Source organism: Carcharodon carcharias, chromosome 29 (genome assembly GCF_017639515.1).
Source record: "Carcharodon carcharias isolate sCarCar2 chromosome 29, sCarCar2.pri, whole genome shotgun sequence".
Taxonomy (NCBI): Eukaryota; Metazoa; Chordata; class Chondrichthyes; order Lamniformes; family Lamnidae; genus Carcharodon; species Carcharodon carcharias.
In genome coordinates, this window is record NC_054495.1 from 15,644,620 (window position 1) to 15,666,613 (window position 21,994).

General features: G+C 50.3%; 1 protein-coding gene across 2 annotated transcripts in view; it reads right to left on the reverse strand.

The window, feature by feature from the left end:
* LOC121271096 (tectonic-3-like) overlaps positions 1-21,994 on the reverse strand; it is an 80,798-nt gene that overhangs the window by 54,557 nt on the left and 4,247 nt on the right. Inside the window, exons 3-6 of one of the 2 annotated variants that reach the window (XM_041176839.1) lie at positions 17,264-17,379; positions 13,350-13,468; positions 8,337-8,366; positions 5,934-6,039 (exon numbers count right to left, since the gene is read on the reverse strand). In XM_041176839.1, coding sequence (XP_041032773.1) covers positions 5,934-6,039; positions 8,337-8,366; positions 13,350-13,468; positions 17,264-17,379 — 371 coding nt within the window. The remainder of the gene's footprint in view (positions 1-5,933; positions 6,040-8,336; positions 8,367-13,349; positions 13,469-17,263; positions 17,380-21,994) is intronic. The other variant, XM_041176840.1, reaches the window with a different exon arrangement.

Below are 21,994 nucleotides of genomic sequence, written 5' to 3' on the forward strand. Positions count from 1 at the left end.
CTCAAAAAGACTCTCTACTTGGTCAGACCCACAAGTAAACACCTCCAGGAAACACTACTTAATACGTGTTAACTATAAAGAAATCCAGTAATATTACACAAGGTAAACTGCTGTAGCTTCAATAAAAGCATACTATATGACCTCTACCCTCAGCCACTCTGCGGTAGAATTCATTTCAGAATAAAACTGCTTGTTGCAGCCCAAGGTTTTTCTGGCTTGACTGCATGGTTGATTCAAACTGCACCTCCTCCCAGCCCAGAGCTAACAACACCCAGCTTAGCTCCTGCTATCACTATACTAAGCTCTCCACAGTAATTCTAAAATACCCTTTTTTCCCCCGATTCCATTGTTCTTGCACCTTTTTGAAACTCAATTCCTTCCAAATATAAAATCTTTTATGTCTCTATCTTGTCTTTGCTTTTGGGTCAATGAAAAATAATACCCCACTACTGTTTACCTAACAAACTCCTGCAAGATGCAAAACGTTTCTTTGCACCTCTGACTCCCCTTTGATAGTCAAACAAACTCTCAATTTATCTAAATATTAGACCTATCCTATTTTCTTGTGCCTCAAGTTAAAACCTTATCCTTTTCATGCCTTAAACTCACCCCCAGACAACATGACTCCTATTAATCTCTGCCCAGCTTAATTAAATCACTCATACACATACACACACACACACACACACACACACACACACACAGACACACAGACACAGCCTTCTTTAGAGAATAACACAATATTCCCCAAAAATATTTTTTAAAATCACATCCATTCTCACATCATCAAGAAATAGCTGAAGGCACTAGATACCACAAAGGCTATGGGCCCTGCCAATTCTGGCAATAGCACTGAAACCTTGTGCTCCATAATTAGCGACGCCCTGAGCCAAGCTGTTCCAGTACAGCTACAAGACTGGTATCTACCCATTCATGTGGAAAACTGCCCTATCTTAAAAAGCAGGACAAATAGAACCCGACTAAGTGCCGCCCTATCAGTCTACTCTCAATCATCAGAAATGTGATGGAAGGGGTCATTGACAGTGCTATCCAGTGGCACTTACAGCGCAATAACCGACTCAATGATACTCGGTTTGGGTTCTGCCAGGGGCTCTCAAATCTGAACTCATTACAGCTTTGGTGCAAATCTGGATCAAAGGCTGAACTCAAGAGGTGAGGTGAGAGTGACTGCCCTTAACATCAAGGCTGCATTTGACCCAAGTGTAGCAACAAGCAGCTCTAGCAGAAGTGAAGTCAATGAAAATTGGGGAAAACATTCACTGCTCATACCTAGCACAAAGGAAGGTGGCTGTTGTTGTTGAAGATCAATCATCGCAGTCCCAGGACACAGTTCCTCAGGGTAGTATCCTAGGCCCAAACATCTTCAGTTGCTTCATCAATGACCTTCCCTCCATCATAAGGTCAAAAGTGGGGATGTTCGCTGATAAGTGCACAATGTTCAGTGCCAATCACGACTCCTCTTATATTGAAGCGGTTTGTGTCCATATGCAGCAAGACATCCACAACATTCAGGTTCTGTCGAAGAGTCATGAGGACTCGAAACGTCAACTCTTTTCTTCTCCGCCGATGCTGCCAGACCTGCTGAGTTTTTCCAGGTAATTCTGTTTTTGTTTTGGATTTCCAGCATCCGCAGTTTGTTTGTATTTATTCAGGCTTGGGTTGAGAAGTGGCAAGTAATATTCATGCCACACAACTGCTGGACCATGTCCAACAAGAGATAATCTAACCATCTCCTGTAGCTCAGAGGCTTGGAATTCAACAGGGAGTAATGCACCTCTTGACTCTCCAAAGCCTATCCACTATCTACAAAGCAAGAGTTAGGAGTGCGATGGAATACTCTCCACTTGCCTGGATGAGTGCAGCTCCACAAGTACTCAAGAAACTCATCACCATCCAAGGTAAGCAGCCAACTTTGTTGGCACACCATCCACCACCTTTAACATTTCTTCCCTCCACTACCGACGCACAGTGGCAACAGTGTGTACCACCTACAAGATGTAGTGCAACAATTCACCAAGGCTCCTTCGGCAGCACCTTCCAAACCTGCAACCTCTACCAACTAGAAGGACAAGGGCAGCAGATGCATGGGAACACCGCCATCTTCAATTTCCCCTCCAAGCTACACACCATCCTGACTTGGAACTATATCGCCGTTCCTTCGCTGTCACTGGGTCAAAATCCTGGAACTCCCTTTCTAACACCACTGAGTGTACCTACATCACATTGACTGCAACAGTTCAAGGAGGTGGCTCACCAGCATCCTCTCAGGGACAGTTAGGGGTGGGCCACATCCTGTGAAAGAATACCAAAAAAGTTGCACAGTCCCATCAAAGATCGACCTCACAGGTTAGATGCAAAGTATAGCTCCTTCTACACTGTCTCATCAAACTCTTCCAAGTGATACAGTTACGAGGTTTATAAGATCATTATATTTTGGGACTGTAACTTTAAATTTAGTGAAAAATTATGGGGGTCTTGTGACCTGTTCTGAAGTCTGTCTGATAGCAAGGCCTGGGCAGTTTGATTGTTAAAGATCAAAGGAAGGCTCAGATTTTTTTATTGGGAGGAAGGTGAAAGATATTTACACTTGGAGTCAATGACAGCAGCTTGTGTGTTAACTGCAGAGACTGCAAGTCTCCAAAGTCCAAAAAAAGTGTTGAGATTGCCAGGTAGTAAACAACTACCCTGTAAACTGTCCATTTACTTTCAGGATGAAAGAGAGTTGGGGTCAAGAATAACTAATCAGCGTTTCTACCTAGATGCAAGGCTAATGTTTTTCATGTTCGACAGGGGAGAATGCGGAGGAAGCCATTTTGAGATCAGGTTACAGGCTTCCCACAAATCAACAAATATCAGAAACAGAGGGTAATTTTACGTGGTAAGCAAAGAGAAGAGGCTGCTTGGCTTCGTGGACTACTACCACAACCAGATGCAGGAGGGAGACGGCCTCTGGTCGAAAAGGCCCACCCTGCAGCCATCTAAGGATTCTGGGAGATGGGTCCTGGCATTGTCCGGAGAAGAAGAATCGTTGGAATAGGTTCTACTGCTGGTGGTGGATTTAAGAAACTCTCCAAAAATGGAGAAAAGCACCTGGAAACAGTTGCTCGAAGGAACAACTGGGCAAAACGGGGATGCAGAATCCCATTGAAAGCTGGGACCGTTCGCTAATAGGACTGTAAATTTGTGGAGAGTGGGATGTGTGGTGAGTATAAAAGGGGAATGTATCCCACCAGCTATTAAGAAAAAATAGTTTTTAGTCAATAATATATTGGTAGTCATCTCTTACAGAAACTGTTTTAAAAAATGAAATATTGAAGCTTAATTTTTTCAGCTATAACTGGAAGTTCAAATTTCTTTTTAGAAGTTATCAGTCTCCATAGAGGCTATAACACAGGGTTGGTACAGCATGGGTGAAGTGCAGAGTTTAGAAACATGGTTTAGAAACAGAACGAAGCACAGAGAGCTAGGGCATGGAGTGTAACCACAGATTGCAAAGGTAATTAAGTGCATTGTGAGCAGAGTGGGAGGTTTAAAATATGAGGAGAGTACGAATTTGTTACAGGGGGAGGCTGCCCTTGTTCTTCTAGGTTGTAGTGATCGTGGATTTGCAAAGTGCTGTCGAAAGAGCCTTGATGAGTTGCTGCAGTGCATTTTGTAGATGGTATACACTGCTGCCACTGTGTGTCAGTGGTGGAGGGACTAAACGCTTAAGGTGGTGGGTGGATGGGGTGCCGATCAAGTGGGTTGGTTTGTCCTGGTTGGTGTGAAGCTTCTTGAGTGTTGTTGGCACTGTACTCATCCAGACAAGTGGATCACACTCCTGACTTGTGCTTGTAGATGGTGGACAGGCTTTAGGGAGTCAGGTGAGTTACTCGCCACCGAATTCCCAGCCTCTGACCTGCTCCTGTAGCTACAGCTTTTATAAGGCTGGTCCAGTTCAGTTTCTGGTCAATGGTAACCCCTCCCACCACCGCCAGAATGTTGATGGTGAGGATTCAGCAATTGTAATGCCATTGAATGTCAAGGGGAGATGGTTGGGTTCTCTTTTGTTGGAGATGGTCATTGCCTGGCACTTGTGTAGTGTCAGCGTTACTTGCCACTAATCAGCCCAAGTTAGAATATTGTCCAGGTCTTGCTGCATGTGGACATGGACTGCTTCAGAATCTGAGGAGTTGTGAATGGTGCTGAACATTGTGCAATCATCAGCAACCATCCCCACTTCTGACTTTACAATGGAGGACAGGTCTTTGATGAAGCAGCTGAAGATGGTTAGGCCTAGGACACTACCCTGAGGAACTCCTGCAGTGATGTCCTGGAGCTGAGATGACTGACCTCCAACAACCACAACCATCTTCCTTTGTGCTAGATATGACTCCAACCAGCGGAGAGATTTCCCCCTGATTCCCGTTGACTCCAGTTTTGCTAGGGCTCCTTGATACCACACTCAGTCAAATGCTGCCTTGATATCAAAGGCAGTCACTCTCACCTCACCCCTGGAGTTCAGCTCTTTTGCCCATGTTTGAACCAAGGCTGTAATGAGTGGCCCTGGTGGAGCCCAAACTGAGCGTCAGTGAGCAGTTTATTGCTGTGTAATTGCCGCTTGATAGCACTGCCGATGATCCCTTACATCACTTTGTTGGAGATCGTCAGTAGGCTGATGGGACGGTAATTGGCCAATTTGGCGTCTTTCAGGAAGAGAGTGGGTGATTTAAATACTGTGAGTGAGTCGGCAGCAACAGCACGGTTTACCGGGAGAAAAAGAGCAGGGGTTTAAATACTTTGTGAAATTGCTAAGATTCAGGGGTGATTTGATCAACGTTATCAAGATATCAATAGGAACAAATCAGACAGATAGAGAATCCTATTGCTGCTAGTTGGGGAGTCCAGGTCTTGACTGCATAGATGAAACATTTGAACCTGATCCTTCAGGAATTCATTTTAAAAACACATTTGCAGGCAAAAAGTGGCTCCAGTTTGGAACTCTCTTCAGCAAGTGGCGACTGATGACAGATCAACTGTGAACTTCAAAACTGAGGTTGAAAGACTTTTTTTTAAAATCAAAAGTAATGAGAGATATTTTGGGGGAAAACATGTGTGAAGGTGCTTGGATGCAGATCAGCCACAATCTCATTGAACGGTGAAACAGATTTGAATCAGTAAATAGCCTACTCCTGTTCCCGTGTGTCAATGTGTGTGTGTGGGTGTATGTGCATGTGTGTCTGTGTCTCTCATGTATCTCTCTGATTATGACAGCTTTTGACTGAGGGGATACATAATTTATAAACTATAAATGAAAATGAAAAGCTAGAAGCAGTGAGAGTCCAAAGAGACTTGGGTGGGGGCGGTTCATAGATTTTAGCAGAATCTGGACTCAAAGGGTTAGATCACAAGTTGAGATGACAAACTCAGGGTTGTATTCGCTGGAATTTAGAAGGATCAGGGGTGATCTGATCAAAGTTGTATAGGTGTTAAGGGGAACTGATGGGGGATTAGTTTGAAACTCCTCACAAATGTAACATTAGTGCTTTAAACATGAGAGACACATAGGTGCAGAGGCACTGAGACACACAGCACATGACAGGAGAGACTGATCTTATCAAATACCGTTTGGAGATCCAAATACTCTCCTGTCACACTCTGTCCCTTGGTCACTGTGTATATGTGCACACATGCGTGTGTGAGCACGTGCATGCGCAGGCATGTGGTCTGTACATGAATCCTGTGATTTACTGTTTGATAATCTCAGTGCTCTGCATTTCCTTCCCTTTGTTAGAACAAGGCAGGTTCACAGCTGCAACAAGATGGGACATGGATCACAAAACGCAAGATGATCATTTGGAACAGGTCTGGGAGGGGAAAACCACCACCCTTTTGAACGGTGCAGATGGTGGGGGCGGGGGGTGGGTTGGTACCTGCCGGGTTCCTGTCGGTGCACTCCCCTCCTGTCAGTGCCGTCGGCTGCCTGAGAACTCCAACCATAAAGGGATGTCGAAATAACGTCATGATCGGGTCCCCAACCTGGACAGGAGCAAGGAAAAGGTGAGAGGTGAAGGACAGGGATTGAACAATCAGGCACTTCCGCCCTATCCCCCTCCCAACACAGCAGGTTCAACAAGTAAGAGGGTGAGTGGAATGTTGGCCTTTATTGCAAGGGAGATGGAATATAAAAGTAGGGGAGTCTTGCTACAACTGCACATCACATTTAGTGAACCTCCACCTAGGGTACTGTGTACAGTTTTAGTCTCCTTCCTTAAGAAGGGATATACTTACATTGGAAGTAGGTCTGAGCAGATTCACTCAGCTGATCCCTGGGATGCAGGGGTTGCTTTATGAGGAAAGGTTGATCAGGTTGGGCCTAGACTCATTGGAGTTTAGGAGAATGAGGGGTGATTTTACTGAAAAACGTTAAGTTCTGAGGGGTGCTTGACAGGGTAGATGCTGAGAGGATGTCTCCGCTCATGGGAGAGTCTAGAACCAAGGGGCACATTTAAAAATAAGGGGTCTTCCATTTAAGCCAGAGATAGGGAGGAATTCTCTCTCTCAGAGGGTTGGTAGTGTTTGGAATTCTCTTCCCCAGAGGGCAGTGGAGGCTGGGTCATTAAGTATATTCAAGGCTGAGTTACACAGTTTTTTGATCGCCAAGGGAGTCAAGGGTTACGGACAGGAGGCTGGAGAGTGCAGTGAAAGCCACAATCAGGTCAGCCGTGATCTTACTGAGTGGTGGAGCTGGCGCAAGGCGTTGCCCCTATTTCTTATATTCTTACATCCTGCTGAGTCTGACCATTCACACTGTCACCCAAATCTGAAGCTTCCGCGTTTGAGCCCATAATCTCACTTTGACGCTCCTCATGGCAGCACTGAGAGACAGTCCAGTGACCAACGTTGGAAGGAGAGCGGGGTGGGGCGAGGAGGGTGGGTGGGGGGGGGGGGGGGAGGGGTGGGTGGCTGGGGGAGAGATCTTCCTGGTGTCCTGACCACTATTTACCCCTCAACCGCCATCAGTTCAAAGAATAAACTGATGGTCTGGTCATTGTCACAATGTTGGTGGTGGGATCTTGCTGTGCATGAAACAGTTGTCACAAGTCCAACACTGTGACAGTGACTACACTTCAAAAGTATGACACTGGCTCTGAAGTGTTTTAGGACGGCTGGAGGCTGTGAAAGGTTCTCTATAAGCCAGAGGTTGTCCTTTCTTGCAGAGTGTTATCATGGCGATGGCACCAACAGGAGGGTGGTTTGGGCAAACCGCATGAACTGGCAGGCTTTTGGGCACCAAGAGAGGAGCCAAAGCCCCGCATGCCACCCACCGACCAGCCCCACCCCACCCCGTCTGATAGGGGAAGAAGGGAAGAGGGGCGGGGGGGGGGGGTGTAATAAAACAGAGGCCTGCTTCCTTCCAACACCACCCCCCCCCACCCCCACCACCACTACCGGCACCAACCGTAAAGGTATTAAGCCAGCCGGCCGCCTGGACTGTGGAATTTCGCCATGCTCGGACTGGCTGGTCTCCGCCTTGCCCACCTTGCCATAGTGATCACGCCTGCCAAGGAATTTTAATTGGTCAGTCGCAAAGGGCCCAGCTTGTCCTGAGCGCAGGAAAGGGGCCAGAGAAAGGCTGGTTCCATCCATTCCTCCCACTCCCTGTACCCCACCACACTGTCCCCTAGCTCTAGTCTTTGCCAAAAGGGGAAACATCCGTTCAGCAGCCGCCCTGTCATGTCCTCTCAGGGGCAACATGCTTCATTAAACTTGCCTTTCATTCCCCTAAACGCCAATAGATATAGGTCCAACCTTTACTCACAGGGTAACCCCCTCATCCCAGGAATCAGGCGAGTGAACCTTCTCTGAACTGCTTCTACTGAGCTTATATCCTTTCTGAAATAAGGAGGCCTCAGACTGTGCACAGTCCGAATGTGGTCTCACCAATGCCCTATATAACTGTCACAAAGCATCCCGACAATATATCCATTCCCTTGCAATTAACGCTGATATTCCTTTTGCCTTCCTAGTCACTTGCTGTACCTGCTCACTAACTTTTTGTGATTCATGTGCCAGGACACCCAGCAACCTCTGTACCTCCGAGTTCTACAGCCTCTCCCCATTTAACTATGAGCGCTGGAATACAAAGGGTGGAAGTTATGCTACAGCTGGACAGGACTTGAGCCCTTCAGAAAGGTCGCTGTCAGATCTGACGCCCCAAACCTCAAGGAGGATAGAATGGCTCCGGAGCGGGGGCAGCGCAGACTTCCCGGAACTGCACCGAGGTTTAAGGATGTTACCGACACGAATGATCCCATCGCAAATTTTCAATTTACCTGATAGACCTCTCTGGATAGTGTTAAGACCTGTATGGAGAGGACAGAAAAGATTGTGACAATTAGACACCAACTGTAAGGCGCACTTATTCGTTTGAGAGGTCAACGCTGACATTGGGGAATGGGAGTCCTGTACGTTTGCATGGAGAGGCTTACGCCCTCTGTAAACCTGAGCTCACCACTCCACTCCAGCCCTGCAATGATCTTCCCTGAGCTCAAGTCTCTCCGTGGCCACACCTCTCTACCCCTGTTGTCTCCTCCAACTCGAGCTCTGTAACCTCCTCCAGCTCTCCAACCCTGCGTTCTTCCAAGTCTGGCCTCTTACACATCAGCAACTTAACTGCCCCGCGATTGGCAGCCACAATTTCGGGTGCCTCGACCTAAGCCCTGGAATTTCCCCACAAAAACCTCTCTGCTTCTGTCTCCTTTCAAAGGTGGCCCCTAAATCCGACCCCTTAAACTAAGCTTTTGCTCGACCCTCCTTGCATGTTTCAGCCTCCAATCCTAAGAGCTCAGAAAAGCTTGTATTAACATCACTGAAGCAGGTTATTCGGTCCTTATCACTTTGTGGGATCTTGCTGTGCAGAAATTGGCTGCCGTGTTTCTAAAATTTCAACAATGACGACACTTCAATATCATTGGCAGGTGATTTAAGGCGTCCTGTGGCTGTCAAAGAAGCTTCAACAACGCAAGTCTTTTCCTTATTCCAACACGGATTCCTTAACATTCCCACGGACGTGGGGCTGCGGTTTAGTGTGTGTCCCAGGTTAAACATGTCAGAGAGAGGGCCTCTCAGCACCTTGCAAATTTAGTCACTGCGGGGTGTACAACTGCTGTTTTTCACACAACCTGATCCCACAGCCAGCAATGGGATAATCAATCTGTTTCAGTGAGTTTTATTGACAGAGCAGTGCTCTCTACATACAGCACAGAAGTTGCAAGTGGATTCAGTGCTCTTGTCTCTCAAGTTTCCGATGTGACAGATCACAGTCAAGGGGACAGTGTGTGTCAGTTTGGATCGGACTCACCTGATGTGGTCAACATCCCAGAAAAGCCCATCCATCTCTGAAAGACACCTCTCAAACCCCGAAACTCCCCTCCTCTCACCCGCATCCGCTCACCCCTAAACTTCCCTCCTCTCACCCACATCTGCTCACCCCCAAACTCCCCTCCGCTCACCCCTAAACTCGCCTCCGCTCACCCCTAAACTCGCCTCCGCTCACCCCTAAACTCGCCTCCGCTCAGCCCCGGACTCCCCTCCGCTCACTCCCAGACTCCCCTCCGCTCACTCCCAGACTCCCCTCCGCTCACCCCCAAACTCCACTCCGCTCACCCCTAAACTCCCCTCCGCTCACCCCTAAACTCCCCTCCGCTCACCCCCAGACTCCCCTCCGCTCACCCCCAGACTCCCCTCCGCTCACCCCTAAACTCCCCTCCGCTCACCCCCAAACTCCCCTCCGCTCACCTCCAAACTCCCCTCCGCTCACCCCCAAACTCCCCTCCGCTCACCCCTAAACTCCCCTCCGCTCACCCCTAAACTCTCCTCCGCTCACCCTAAACTCCCCTCCGCTCACCCCCAGACTCCCCTCCGCTCACCCCTAAACTCCCCTCCGCTCACCCCCAGACTCCCCTCCGCTCACCCCCAGACTCCCCTCCGCTCACCCACAGACTCCCCTCCGCTCACCCCCAAACTCCCCTCCGCTCACCCCCAAACTCCCCTCCGCTCACCCCCAAACTCCCCTCCGCTCACCCCCAAACTCCCCTCCGCTCACCCCCAAACTCCCCTCCGCTCACCCCCAAACTCCCCTCCGCTCACTCCCAAACTCCCCTCCGCTCACCCCCAGACTCCCCTCCGCTCACCCCCAGACTCCCCTCCGCTCACCCCCAAACTCGCCTCCGCTCACCCCCAAACTCGCCTCCGCTCACCCCCAAACTCGCCTCCGCTCAGCCCCAAACTCGCCTCCGCTCACCCCCAAACTCCCCTCCGCTCACCCCCAAACTCCCCTCCGCTCACCCCCAAACTCCCCTCCGCTCACCCCCAAACTCCCCTCCGCTCACCCCTAAACTCACCTCCGCTCACCCCCAGACTCCCCTCCGCTCACCCCCAAACTCCCCTCCGCTCACCCCCAAACTCGCCTCCGCTCACCCCCAAACTCGCCTCCGCTCACCCCCAAACTCGCCTCCGCTCACCCCCAAACTTCCCTCCGCTCACCCCTAAACTCGCCTCCGCTCACCCCTAAACTCGCCTCCGCTCACCCCTAAAATCCCCTCCGCTCACCCCTAAACTCCCCTCCGCTCACCCCTAAACTCCACTCCGCTCACCCCCAGACTCCACTCCGCTCACCCCCAGACTCCACTCCGCTCACCCCCAGACTCCCCTCCGCTCACCCCTAAACTCCCCTCCGCTCACCCCTAAACTCCCCTCCGCTCACCCCTAAACTCCCCTCCGCTCACCCCCAAACTCCCCTCCGCTCACCCCCAGACTCCCCTCCGCTCACCCCCAGACTCCCCTCCGCTCACCCCCAGACTCCCCTCCGCTCACCCCCCAGACTCGCCTCCGCTCACCCCCAAACTCCCCTCCGCTCACCCCCAAACTCGCCTCCTCTCACCCCCAAACTCGCCTCCTCTCACCCCCAAACTCGCCTCCGCTCAGCCCCAAACTCGCCTCCGCTCAGCCCCAAACTCGTCTCCGCTCAGCCCCAAACTCCCCTCCGCTCACCACCAAACTCGCCTCCGCTCACCCCTAAACTCCCCTCCGCTCACCCCTAAACTCCCCTCCGCTCACCACTAAACTCCCCTCCGCTCACCACTAAACTCCCCTCCGCTCACCACTAAACTCCCCTCCGCTCACCCCCAAACTCCCCTCCGCTCAGCCCCAGACGCCCCGCCACATTCACAGCCCTAAATACCGTACACTCAGCCCTACAACACCCTCCAGTAAGCCTCTAAAACATACTCCACACAGCCCATAAGCCTAGACGGACAGGGGGCATCAGGCAACGGTGGGTGGGACGGGGCAGGGGGTCTCGGAAGGCGCGGGCTGGACAAATGTGGACAGTACAGGGCGGGGGGATTCGGGGAGCACGGACAGTACAGGGTGGGGGGATTCGGGGAGTGTGGACAGTACAGGGTGGGGGGATTCGGGGAGTGTGGACAGTACAGGGTGGGGGGATTCGGGGAGTGTGGACAGTACAGGGTGGGGGGATTCGGGGAGTGTGGACAGTACAGGGCGGGGAGATTCGGGGAGTGTGGACAGTACAGGGTGGGGGGATTCGGGGAGTGTGGACAGTACAGGGTGGGGGGATTCGGGGAGTGTGGACAGTACAGGGTGGGGGGATTCGGGGAGTGTGGACAGTACAGGGCGGGAGGATTCGGGGAGTGTGGACAGTACAGGGTGGGGGGATTCGGGGAGTGTGGACAGTACAGGGTGGGGGGATTCGGGGAGTGTGGACAGTACAGGGTGGGGGGATTCGGGGAGTGTGGACAGTACAGGGTGGGGGGATTCGGGGAGTGTGGACAGTACAGGGTGGGGGGGATTCGGGGAGTGTGGACAGTACAGGGCGGGGGGATTCGGGGAGTGTGGACAGTACAGGGCGGGGGGATTCGGGGAGCACGGACAGTACAGGGCGGGGGGATTCGGGGAGTGTGGACAGTACAGGGCGGGGAGATTCAGGGAGTGTGGACAGTACAGGGTGGGGGGATTCGGGGAGCACGGACAGTACAGGGCGGAGGGATTCGGGGAGTGTGGACAGTACAGGGCGGGGGGATTCGGGGAGTGTGGACAATACAGGGCGGGGGGATTCGGGGAGCACGGACAGTACAGGGCGGGGGGGATTCGGGGAGTGTGGACAGTACAGGGTGGGGGGATTCGGGGAGTGTGGACAGTACAGGGCGGGGGGATTCGGGGAGTGTGGACAGTACAGGGTGGGGGGATTCGGGGAGTGTGGACAGTACAGGGTGGGGGGATTCGGGGAGTGTGGACAGTACAGGGTGGGGGGGATTCGGGGAGTGTGGACAGTACAGGGCGGGGGGATTCGGGGAGTGTGGACAGTACAGGGTGGGGGGATTCGGGGAGTGTGGACAGTACAGGGTGGGGGGATTCGGGGAGTGTGGACAGTACAGGGCGGGGGGATTCGGGGAGTGTGGACAGTACAGGGTGGGGGGATTCGGGGAGCACGGACAGTACAGGGCGGGGGGATTCGGGGAGTGTGGACAGTACAGGGCGGGGGGATTCGGGGAGTGTGGACAGTACAGGGTGGGGGGATTCGGGGAGCACGGACAGTACAGGGCGGGGGGATTCGGGGAGTGTGGACAGTACAGGGCGGGGGGATTCGGGGAGTGTGGACAATACAGGGCGGGGGGATTCGGGGAGCACGGACAGTACAGGGTGGGGGGATTCGGGGAGTGTGGACAGTACAGGGTGGGGGGATTCGGGGAGTGTGGACAGTACAGGGTGGGGGGGATTCGGGGAGTGTGGACAGTACAGGGCGGGGGGATTCGGGGAGTGTGGACAGTACAGGGTGGGGGGATTCGGGGAGTGCGGACAGTACAGGGCGGGGGGATTCGGGGAGTATGGATAGTACAGGGTGGGGGGGATTCGGGGAGTGTGGCAGTACAGGGCGGGGGGATTCGGGGAGTGTGGACAGTACAGGGCGGTGGGATTCGGGGAGTATGGACAGTACAGGGCGGGGGGATTCGGGGAGTGTGGACAGTACAGGGCGGGGGGATTCGGGGAGTGTGGACAGTACAGGGTGGGGGGATTCGGGGAGCACGGACAGTACAGGGCGGGGGGATTCGGGGAGTGTGGACAGTACAGGGCGGGGGGATTCGGGGAGTGTGGACAGTACAGGGTGGGGGGATTCGGGGAGTGTGGACAGTACAGGGTGGGGGGATTCGGGGAGCACAGCTGGACGGGACAGCGGACCCCACGAGAGGAGGTGGGAATCCCCCCATGTGATCCCCTTTTGTGAAGCTCAGTATCCTAGGTTCGTCAGTGAATGGCTCCGTTCTTACCCTGCAGCTGCCTTGCTGCACCGAAGGGACACTGAAGGAGCCTCTGCCAAACTGCGAAACCAGTGATGGGAATCTCTCCCTGCTGATGGATTGCGGAGTTACAAAGTAATTTGTCTTCGCTGGAAGAAGAGACAGAAAATTTCAATCACCTTTGATTTCTGTAGAAGAGCTCCCCACCTTTGCGACAGGCACCACCCTGCCTTGCCAACTTCAGCTAAGGACAGACACAAGAAATCCAGCCATTGAAGAGCAGTGAGGAACTACTCTCTCAGATAGAGGGGTCTCAGTTATATTTAATCCTCGACTATACACTGGCTCCTCTCTCTGATACAGGGGTCTCTGTTATATTTAATCCTCGACTATACACTGGCTCCTCTCTCTGATACAGGGGTCGCTGTTATATTTAATCCTCGACTATACACTGGCTCCTTTCTATGTTAGAGGGTTTGCTGTTATATTTAATCCTCGAACATACACGGGCTCCTCTCTCTGATAGAGGGATTGCTGTTATAGTTAATCCTCGACTATACACTGGCTCCTTTCTCTGATAGAGGGTTTGCTGTTATATTTAATCCTCGAACATACACGGGCTCCTCTCTCTGATAGAGGGATTGCTGTTATATTTAATCCTCGACTATACACTGGCTCCTTTCTCTGATAGAGGGATTGCTGTTATAGTTAATCCTCGACTATACACTGGCTCCTCTCTCTGTTAGAGGGGTTGCTGTTATATTTAATCCTCGACTATACACTGGCTCCTTTCTCTGATACAGGGGTCGCTGTTATAGTTAATCCTCGACTATACACTGGCTCCTTTCTCTGATAGAGGGATTGCTGTTATAGTTAATCCTCGACTATACACTGGCTCCTTTCTCTGATAGAGGGATTGCTGTTATAGTTAATCCTCGACTATACACTGGCTCCTTTCTCTGTTAGAGGGGTCGCTGTTATATTTAATCCTCGACTATGCACTGGCTCCCCTCTCTGATCGTGGGATTGCTGTTATATTTAATCGACTATACACTGGCTCCTTTCTCTGTTAGAGGGGTCGCTGTTATATTTAATCCTCGACTATGCACTGGCTCCCCTCTCTGATCGTGGGATTGCTGTTATATTTAATCGACTATACACTGGCTCCTTTCTCTGATAGAGGTGCCGCTGTGATACTTAATCTGAGACACCCACTAAACCCTGGTCTCCCGTCCGTATGGACATTAAGAATCCTACGTTGAAATAAGGAAAAGAGCCGCATTGATGCAGCTTCTTTGACAACCACAGGACGTCTCACATCTCCTGCCAATGATAACGAAAGGTTGTCACGGTTGAATTTTTGGCAACACAGCAGCTAATTGCTGCACAGCAAAATCCCACAAACAGCAAAGTGATAAGGACCAGATAATCTGTTATAGTGATGTTGCCCGGGGGATAATCTCGGCCCCAACACTCGGGAAAGATCCTCTGTGCTACATGGAAACCATTGCGAGGTTTTTCTTTCCATCCAGCTGAGGGCACTGGATGAGCACCTCATGTGAAAACGGCACTCGAGACATTGCAGCACTCCATCGAGGCTGCCCTGGAGTGTCAAGGCCTCGATTATTGGTCCACGTCTATGGAGTGGGGAACTGAATGGACAATCTTTGTGACTTGAGAGGCAAAACTGCTAGCGGGTGACCCACAGCTGATGTGGAGAGAAGCCTGGAACCAGTACATACCGGAACCAGAAACACATTTCACATCCTGTGGGGTGGGTCGGGGGTGGGGGGGGGGAGGCACTGTATTTCCCATCCATTAACGTAAACCAGTGAGAACAAACGGGCTCTGACATGTCCAGGAGAGGTGATCAGCAATCCTTACTCCTTCAGTCAACCTGAGCTCATCCAAAGCTGCTCACACCCAAAAGGGCATCGAGTCTGGGCGTCCATGTTGCAAACCTCAGCATCGGAAGATAGCTGCCGCTGTGGAGGTTCCCGCCCTTTCGCACAGTTTGCTGGGCTTTCACGAGGGTGAAGCTGCTACCTGTGGGCCAACCCCTCACTCCCTGCTCCCTGGCACTGTTCACTCGGCCAGGATCATCCGGAAATGCCTCAGCCTTGGCTTTTTTTTCCTTTTGACTGTAAAGCATCTTTTTAAACCCCTCTCCCGTCTTCTCCACCCACAACTCCAGATGAGAGCTCATGGATTTCTTTGTGACCCGTGTTTGAAACCATCCTGTCAGCTGCCTCGACTGCTTTATTCCCTTCCTCCAGCCCACTTGGCCAAATTTCCTATAACGTTCCCCCCAACGCCCTAGCTCTGAACTCGCATCTTTCTCTTGCTTCTATTCCACCTCCAGTCATGCCCTTTCCAAGTACACCTTGTCCATGACTCATCGCCTGCTGGCTTGACCCTATTCCCACTAAACCGCTGATCATCAAACATCCCCTTCCGGTGCCCACGCTCTCTCTTTCTCTAGCAGGCCCTCAAAGTGAGGAGGACACTTGCCCACGGAGCCCGTGGCAAGAGCTTGGAGTCCGTTAACGTGGGGGAGACTGTTAAGCTGCAGCTACCACACGGTCCGAGCAGACCTGGAGACCCTGCCACTCTCACCGCCTGCCATTGGTGTGCCCAGAAGGACAATCAACCTGCTTGGCCATGTGCTCATCAAGTCCTGGATCGGGACTCGAGCTGGGGACTTGTGGCTCAAAGGCAGGGACGCTACCCGCTGCGCTACAAGATCTCCGCATGTTGTTGTGGAGAAAACCAGCCACTCTGGGGCCTGTGAGGTTCAATAAGTAACACACCTTTATTCGAGGGTACCTGGGAAAGCTCCCAAGTCTTCCAAGGGAAACTTCTCCAAGGTTTACAGTTTGCAACACCCTTTTATAATTCTTACCTCCAAGTACTACAGCTAGACTTCGTTAGCGTTTGCTAACTACAGGATGTTGTTAAACTGATACTAATCACTACAAGATCCTGCCAACAGTCACTAATAGCTGGTTATTCTAAGGCATTCTTCCTCATGAGTTTCTTTGTCCTACTCAGCGAGACAGCACTTAAAGGGCAGATGTTATCTCATCTTTTGGCTTGAACCCCTCTGCCCAGTCTGGAGTTGAATTGTCTTTATTGCTTACACAGGCTGTGAACAGTTCCAGAATGTCAAGTATCCCATCATGCCCCTTGAGTCCGCTCTAAGGTTATTAATGTTTATATATTTTCATACCAATCCTAACTGTCCCACTTCAACATTAACTGATATTTCCTAATGGGTCAATCCGTTCAGGTGATGGCCCTCTCTCCTTTAAATCCACCATCATCAGCCCTCTCCTCGAAAATAAGACAACCCTTGACCCCTCTATCCGTACAAACAACCATCCCATCTCCAGCCTCCCTTTCCTCTCCTAAATCTCGAAAATGTCATCACCCTCCCCACCTCCAAGGCCCCAAGTTCATGTCCATCCTTCCACAAACTCCTTATTTGAATCCCTCCAATCAGCTTTCCATCCCTAACACAATGCTAGACTACTAGGGTTACCAGTGACCAGAAACTGCTCTTTCCAATTACACCTGTACTCAAATCCCCTCGTGATGAAGGCCAACTCTTTGCCACTCTGAAGAATTGGCATACTGGGCTCAAAACACTATTTCTGTTTTTCCCTCTCCACAGATGCTGCCAGACCTGAGTTTTCCCAGCATTTTCTGTTCTTATTTCAGATTTCCAGTATCTGCAGTATTTTGCTTTTATCCTTGCCACTCTCTCATTTAAGACACTCTTTAAAATCTACCTTGCGCAAAGCTTCAGTCACCTGTTCTACCTCAGTGTCAAACTTTCTTTGATAATACTTCTGTGAAACGCCATGGAGGATTTCAATATTTTACAGGTGCTATATAAATGCAATGTGTTGTTGCTCTGGAACAGTGTCTTTTGTACTACTTACGGTTGTTAACGATTACACAGAAGAGAGTGTCTAAGCCATCCTTGTTGATAATAGTCCGGAAAGGGCCGTTACTGGTGAAGATCACTGATTCCTCAATGCAAACCTGGCTAATAACCCTGGAGGTGATAGAAAACAGAGCAATGGTTGGGGCAGTTGGTGAGTGGCGATGGAGCAGGATTAGTTAGTAACGAGTAACGAGAACTAAGTTAGTTAGTAACAATCAGACAGCTCCACGACAGCTCACCGACAAAGCATCGATCTCCAAAGTCATCCGCAAAACACCAGGAATAATGGATCCTTGAATCTAGGAACAGGAGGAGGAAATTCAGCCCTATCGAGCATGTTACAAGGGAACAGGAGAAGTCCATACATGCACGTGAGCATATCACACATGAAAGGAGGTGGCCATTCAGCTTCTCAAATCAGTTACAAAGGAACAGCAGGAGGCCATTCATGTCCTTAAGCCTGTTACACAGGGACAGGAGGGGGCCATTCAGCCCCTTGATTCTGTTGCACAGGAATAGAAGACGGCCATTCAGCCCCTCGACTCTGTTGCACAGGAACAGGAGATGGCCATTCAGCCCCTTAAGCCTGCGACACAGAAACAGGAGGAGGCCATTTAGCCCCTCAATTATGTTAAACAGGAACAGGGGGAAGCCATTCAGCCCCTTGATTCGGTTGCACAGGAGCAGCAGGCAGCCATTCAGCCCCTTAAGCCTGTTACACAGGGACAGGAGGCGGCCATTCAGCCCTTGCACGAGTTACACAAGAACGGAAGGAGACCATTTAGGCCCTCGAGCCTGTTACACAAGAACAGGAGGGGGCCAATCAAGTCTTTAACCTATTACAAAGGAAAACGGAGGACATTCAGCCCCTCCGTTCTGCTACACAGGAATAGGAGGAGGCCATTCAGCCACTCAATTCTGTTGCACAGGAACAGGAGGCAGCATTCAGCCCCTTAAGCCTGTTACACAGGGACAGGAGGAGGCCATTCAGCCCCTCGATTCTGTTACATAGGAACAGGAGTGCATTAAACCCTTTGAGTATGTTACATTGGTTTCTAGGTAGCAAACCAAACCCCACTACTCAAAAAATGAGTAAGAGAGAAAATATCCGTGGCCAGTTAACCTAACATTAGTAAAAGGTAAAGTACTGGAATCTGTTATTAATGATGTGGTAACAGGACACTTGGAAAATCATAACATGATTAAGCAGAGTTAACACAGATTTCTGTAAAGCATATCATGTTTGACAAATTTGAGAGTTTGCTGAGGATTTAATTCTAAGGAGAAACCAGTGGATGTAGTGTGTTTGAATTATCAAAAAGCATTTGATAAGGTGTGAGACATAAGGGGCACAAGTACAAGTTAAAAAAGTCTTACTCCAGCTATATAGGGGCTTGGTGAGGCGGGATGGGAGCATCGTGTAGGGGTTCGATCATCTTACCTAAAGACTAGCTGAGAAACATCAAATTTTGAAGGGGCTTCACAAAGCATATGCCGATGAAGCGTTTCTCCTGGTCTCACCAAGGACCTGTACGACTGGAACATCACTTGCCTACTTTTATGTTCCTTTCCATTTACAATAAAGGACAACATTCAATTTACCCTGTACTGAGACTGAGCCCTGTACAACACCAAGGACTGGAAAGTAAGAACACAGACCCCTGTACAATACCCACCAGTAGAATGGAAGAACACTGACCCCTGCACAGTACCCTGCACTGAATTATAATGACATCAACCCTGTACAATACCCAGCGCTGGGCTGTAAGGACACTGACCCCAGTACGTTACCCAGCACTGGACTGTGTGGACACTTACCCCTGTACAATACAGAGCACTGGACTGTATGAACACTGACCCCTGTACAGTACCCTGCACTAAATTATAATGACATGAACCCTGTATAATACCCAGCACTGGGCTGTAAGGACACTGACCCCAGTACAATACCCAGCACTGGACTGAAAGGACACTGACCCCTGTACAATACTCAGCACTGGACTGAAAGGACATTGACCCCTGTACAATACCCAGCACTGGACTGAAAAGACCTTGACCCCTGTACAATACCCAGCACTGGACTGTACAGACACTGACTCCTGTACAATACCCAGCACTGGACTGTACGGACACTGACCCCTGTACAATACCCAGCACTGGACTGTACGGACACTGACTCCTGTACAATACCCAGCTCTGGACCGTACAGACACTGACCCCTGTACAATACCCAGCACTGGACTGTACAGACACTGACCCCTGTACAATACCCAGCACTGGACTGTACGGACACTGACTCCTGTACAATACCCAGCTCTGGACTGTGCAGACACTGACCCCTGTACAATACCCAGCACTGGACTGAAAGGACACTGACCCCTGTACAATATACAGCACTGGACTGAAAGGACACTGACCCCTGTACAATATACAGCACTGGACTGTACAGACACTGACCCCTGTACAATATACAGCACTGAACTGAAAGGACACTGACACCTGTACAATACCCAGCACTGGACTGTATGGACACTGACCCCTGTACAATACCCAACACTGGACTGTAAGGACACTGACTCCTGTGTGATGACCAGCAATGGATTCAGTGGACACTGACCCCTGTAGGATGCCCAGCACTGGACCATAAGAACACTGACTCCTATACAATGCACAGCACTGGCCTGAAAGGACACTGACCCCTGTACCATACCTAGCACTGGACTGTAAGGAGACTGATCCCTGTATGATGCCCAGCATTGGAGTGTTAGGTCACTGACCTCCGTACGATACCCAGCAGTGGATTCTCAGCAAACCAACACTGTACAATACCCAGCACTGGACCCGAAGAACACTGAGCCACATACAATATCCAGCGCTGGACTGCAAGGACACTGACAACTGTACAATGCTCAGCACTCGGTTGTAAGGACACTGACACTGTACAATACCCAGCACTGGACTGCAAGGACGTTGACCCCTGTACAATACCCAGCACAGGACTGAGATAACTGATCCCTGTACAATGCCCAGCACTGGACACCTGTGCAATATACAGCACTGGACTATAAGGACACTGACCCCTGTGCAATACCCAGCTCTGGACTGCAAGGTTATTGACCCCTGGTCAATACCCAGCTCTGGACTGTAAGCACATTGACCCCTGTACAATGCTGAGGGCAGGACAGCAAGGAGACTGACCACCGTACAATAAACAGCACAGGACTGAAATGACACTGATCCCTTTACAATACCCTGCACTGGACTGTAAGGACACTGACACCTGTACAATATAGAACACTGAACTGCAAGAACATTGACCCTTGTACAGTACCCAGGACAGGACTAGAAGGACACTGGCCAATGTATAATAACCTGCACTGCACTATAAGGACACTGACACCTGTACAATATACAACACTGGACTGTAAGGACACTGACACCTGTACAATATACAGCACTGGACTGTAAGGACACTGACACCTGTACAATATACAGCACTGGACTGTAAGGACACTGACACCTGTACAATATACAGCACTGGACTGTAAGGACACTGACACTTGTACAATATATAGCACTGGACTGTAAGGACACTGACACCTATACAATATACAGCACTGGATTATAAGGACACTGACATCTGTACAATACTCTGCATTGGACTGTAAGGACACTGAGACCTATACAATATACAGTACTGGACTGTAAGGACACTGACATCTGTACAATATACAGCACTGGACTGTAAGGACACTGACATCTGTACAATATACAGCATTGGACTGTAAGGACACTGACATCTGTACAATATACAGCACTGGACTGTAAGGACACTGACACCTGTACAAGACACAGCACTGGACTGCAAGGACACTGACACCTGCACAATACACAGCACTGGACTGTAAGGACACTGACACCTGTACAATACCCAGCACTGGACTGTAAGGACACTGACACCTATACAATATACAGCACTGGACTGTAAGGACACTGACACCTATACAATATACAGCACTGGACTGTAAGGACACTGACACTTGTACAATATACAGCACTGGACTATAAGGACACTGACACCTGTACAATATACAACACTGGACTGTAAGGACACTGACATCTGTACAATATACAGCACTGGACTGTAAGGACACTGACATCTGTACAATATACAGCACTGGACTGTAAGGACACTGACACTTGTACAATACCCAGCACTGGACTGTAAGGACACTGACATCTGTACAATATACAGCACTGGACTGTAAGGGCACTGACACCTGTACAATATACAGCACTGGTCTGTAAGGACACTGACATCTGTACAATATACAGCACTGGTCTGTAAGGACACTATTCCTGTACAATATACAGCACTGGCCTATAAGGACACTGACACCTGTACAATATAAAGCAATGGCCCCATTACAATGCCCAACACTGGATTCTCAGAAGACTGACCCTTGTGGAATACCCAGCACTGGGATGCAAAGACACTGACCCCTGTATAATACAGACCACTGCATTTTCAGGCCACTGACCCCTGTACAATACCCAGCACTGGACCGCATAGACACTGAACTCTGTACAATACAAAGCACTGGACTGCAAGAATAGTGACCTCTGTAGAATAGACAGCACTGCAATGCCAGGACACTTACTATACCCAGCACTGGACTGTAAGGACACTGACCCCGTACAATGCCCAACACTGTGCTGTAAGGAC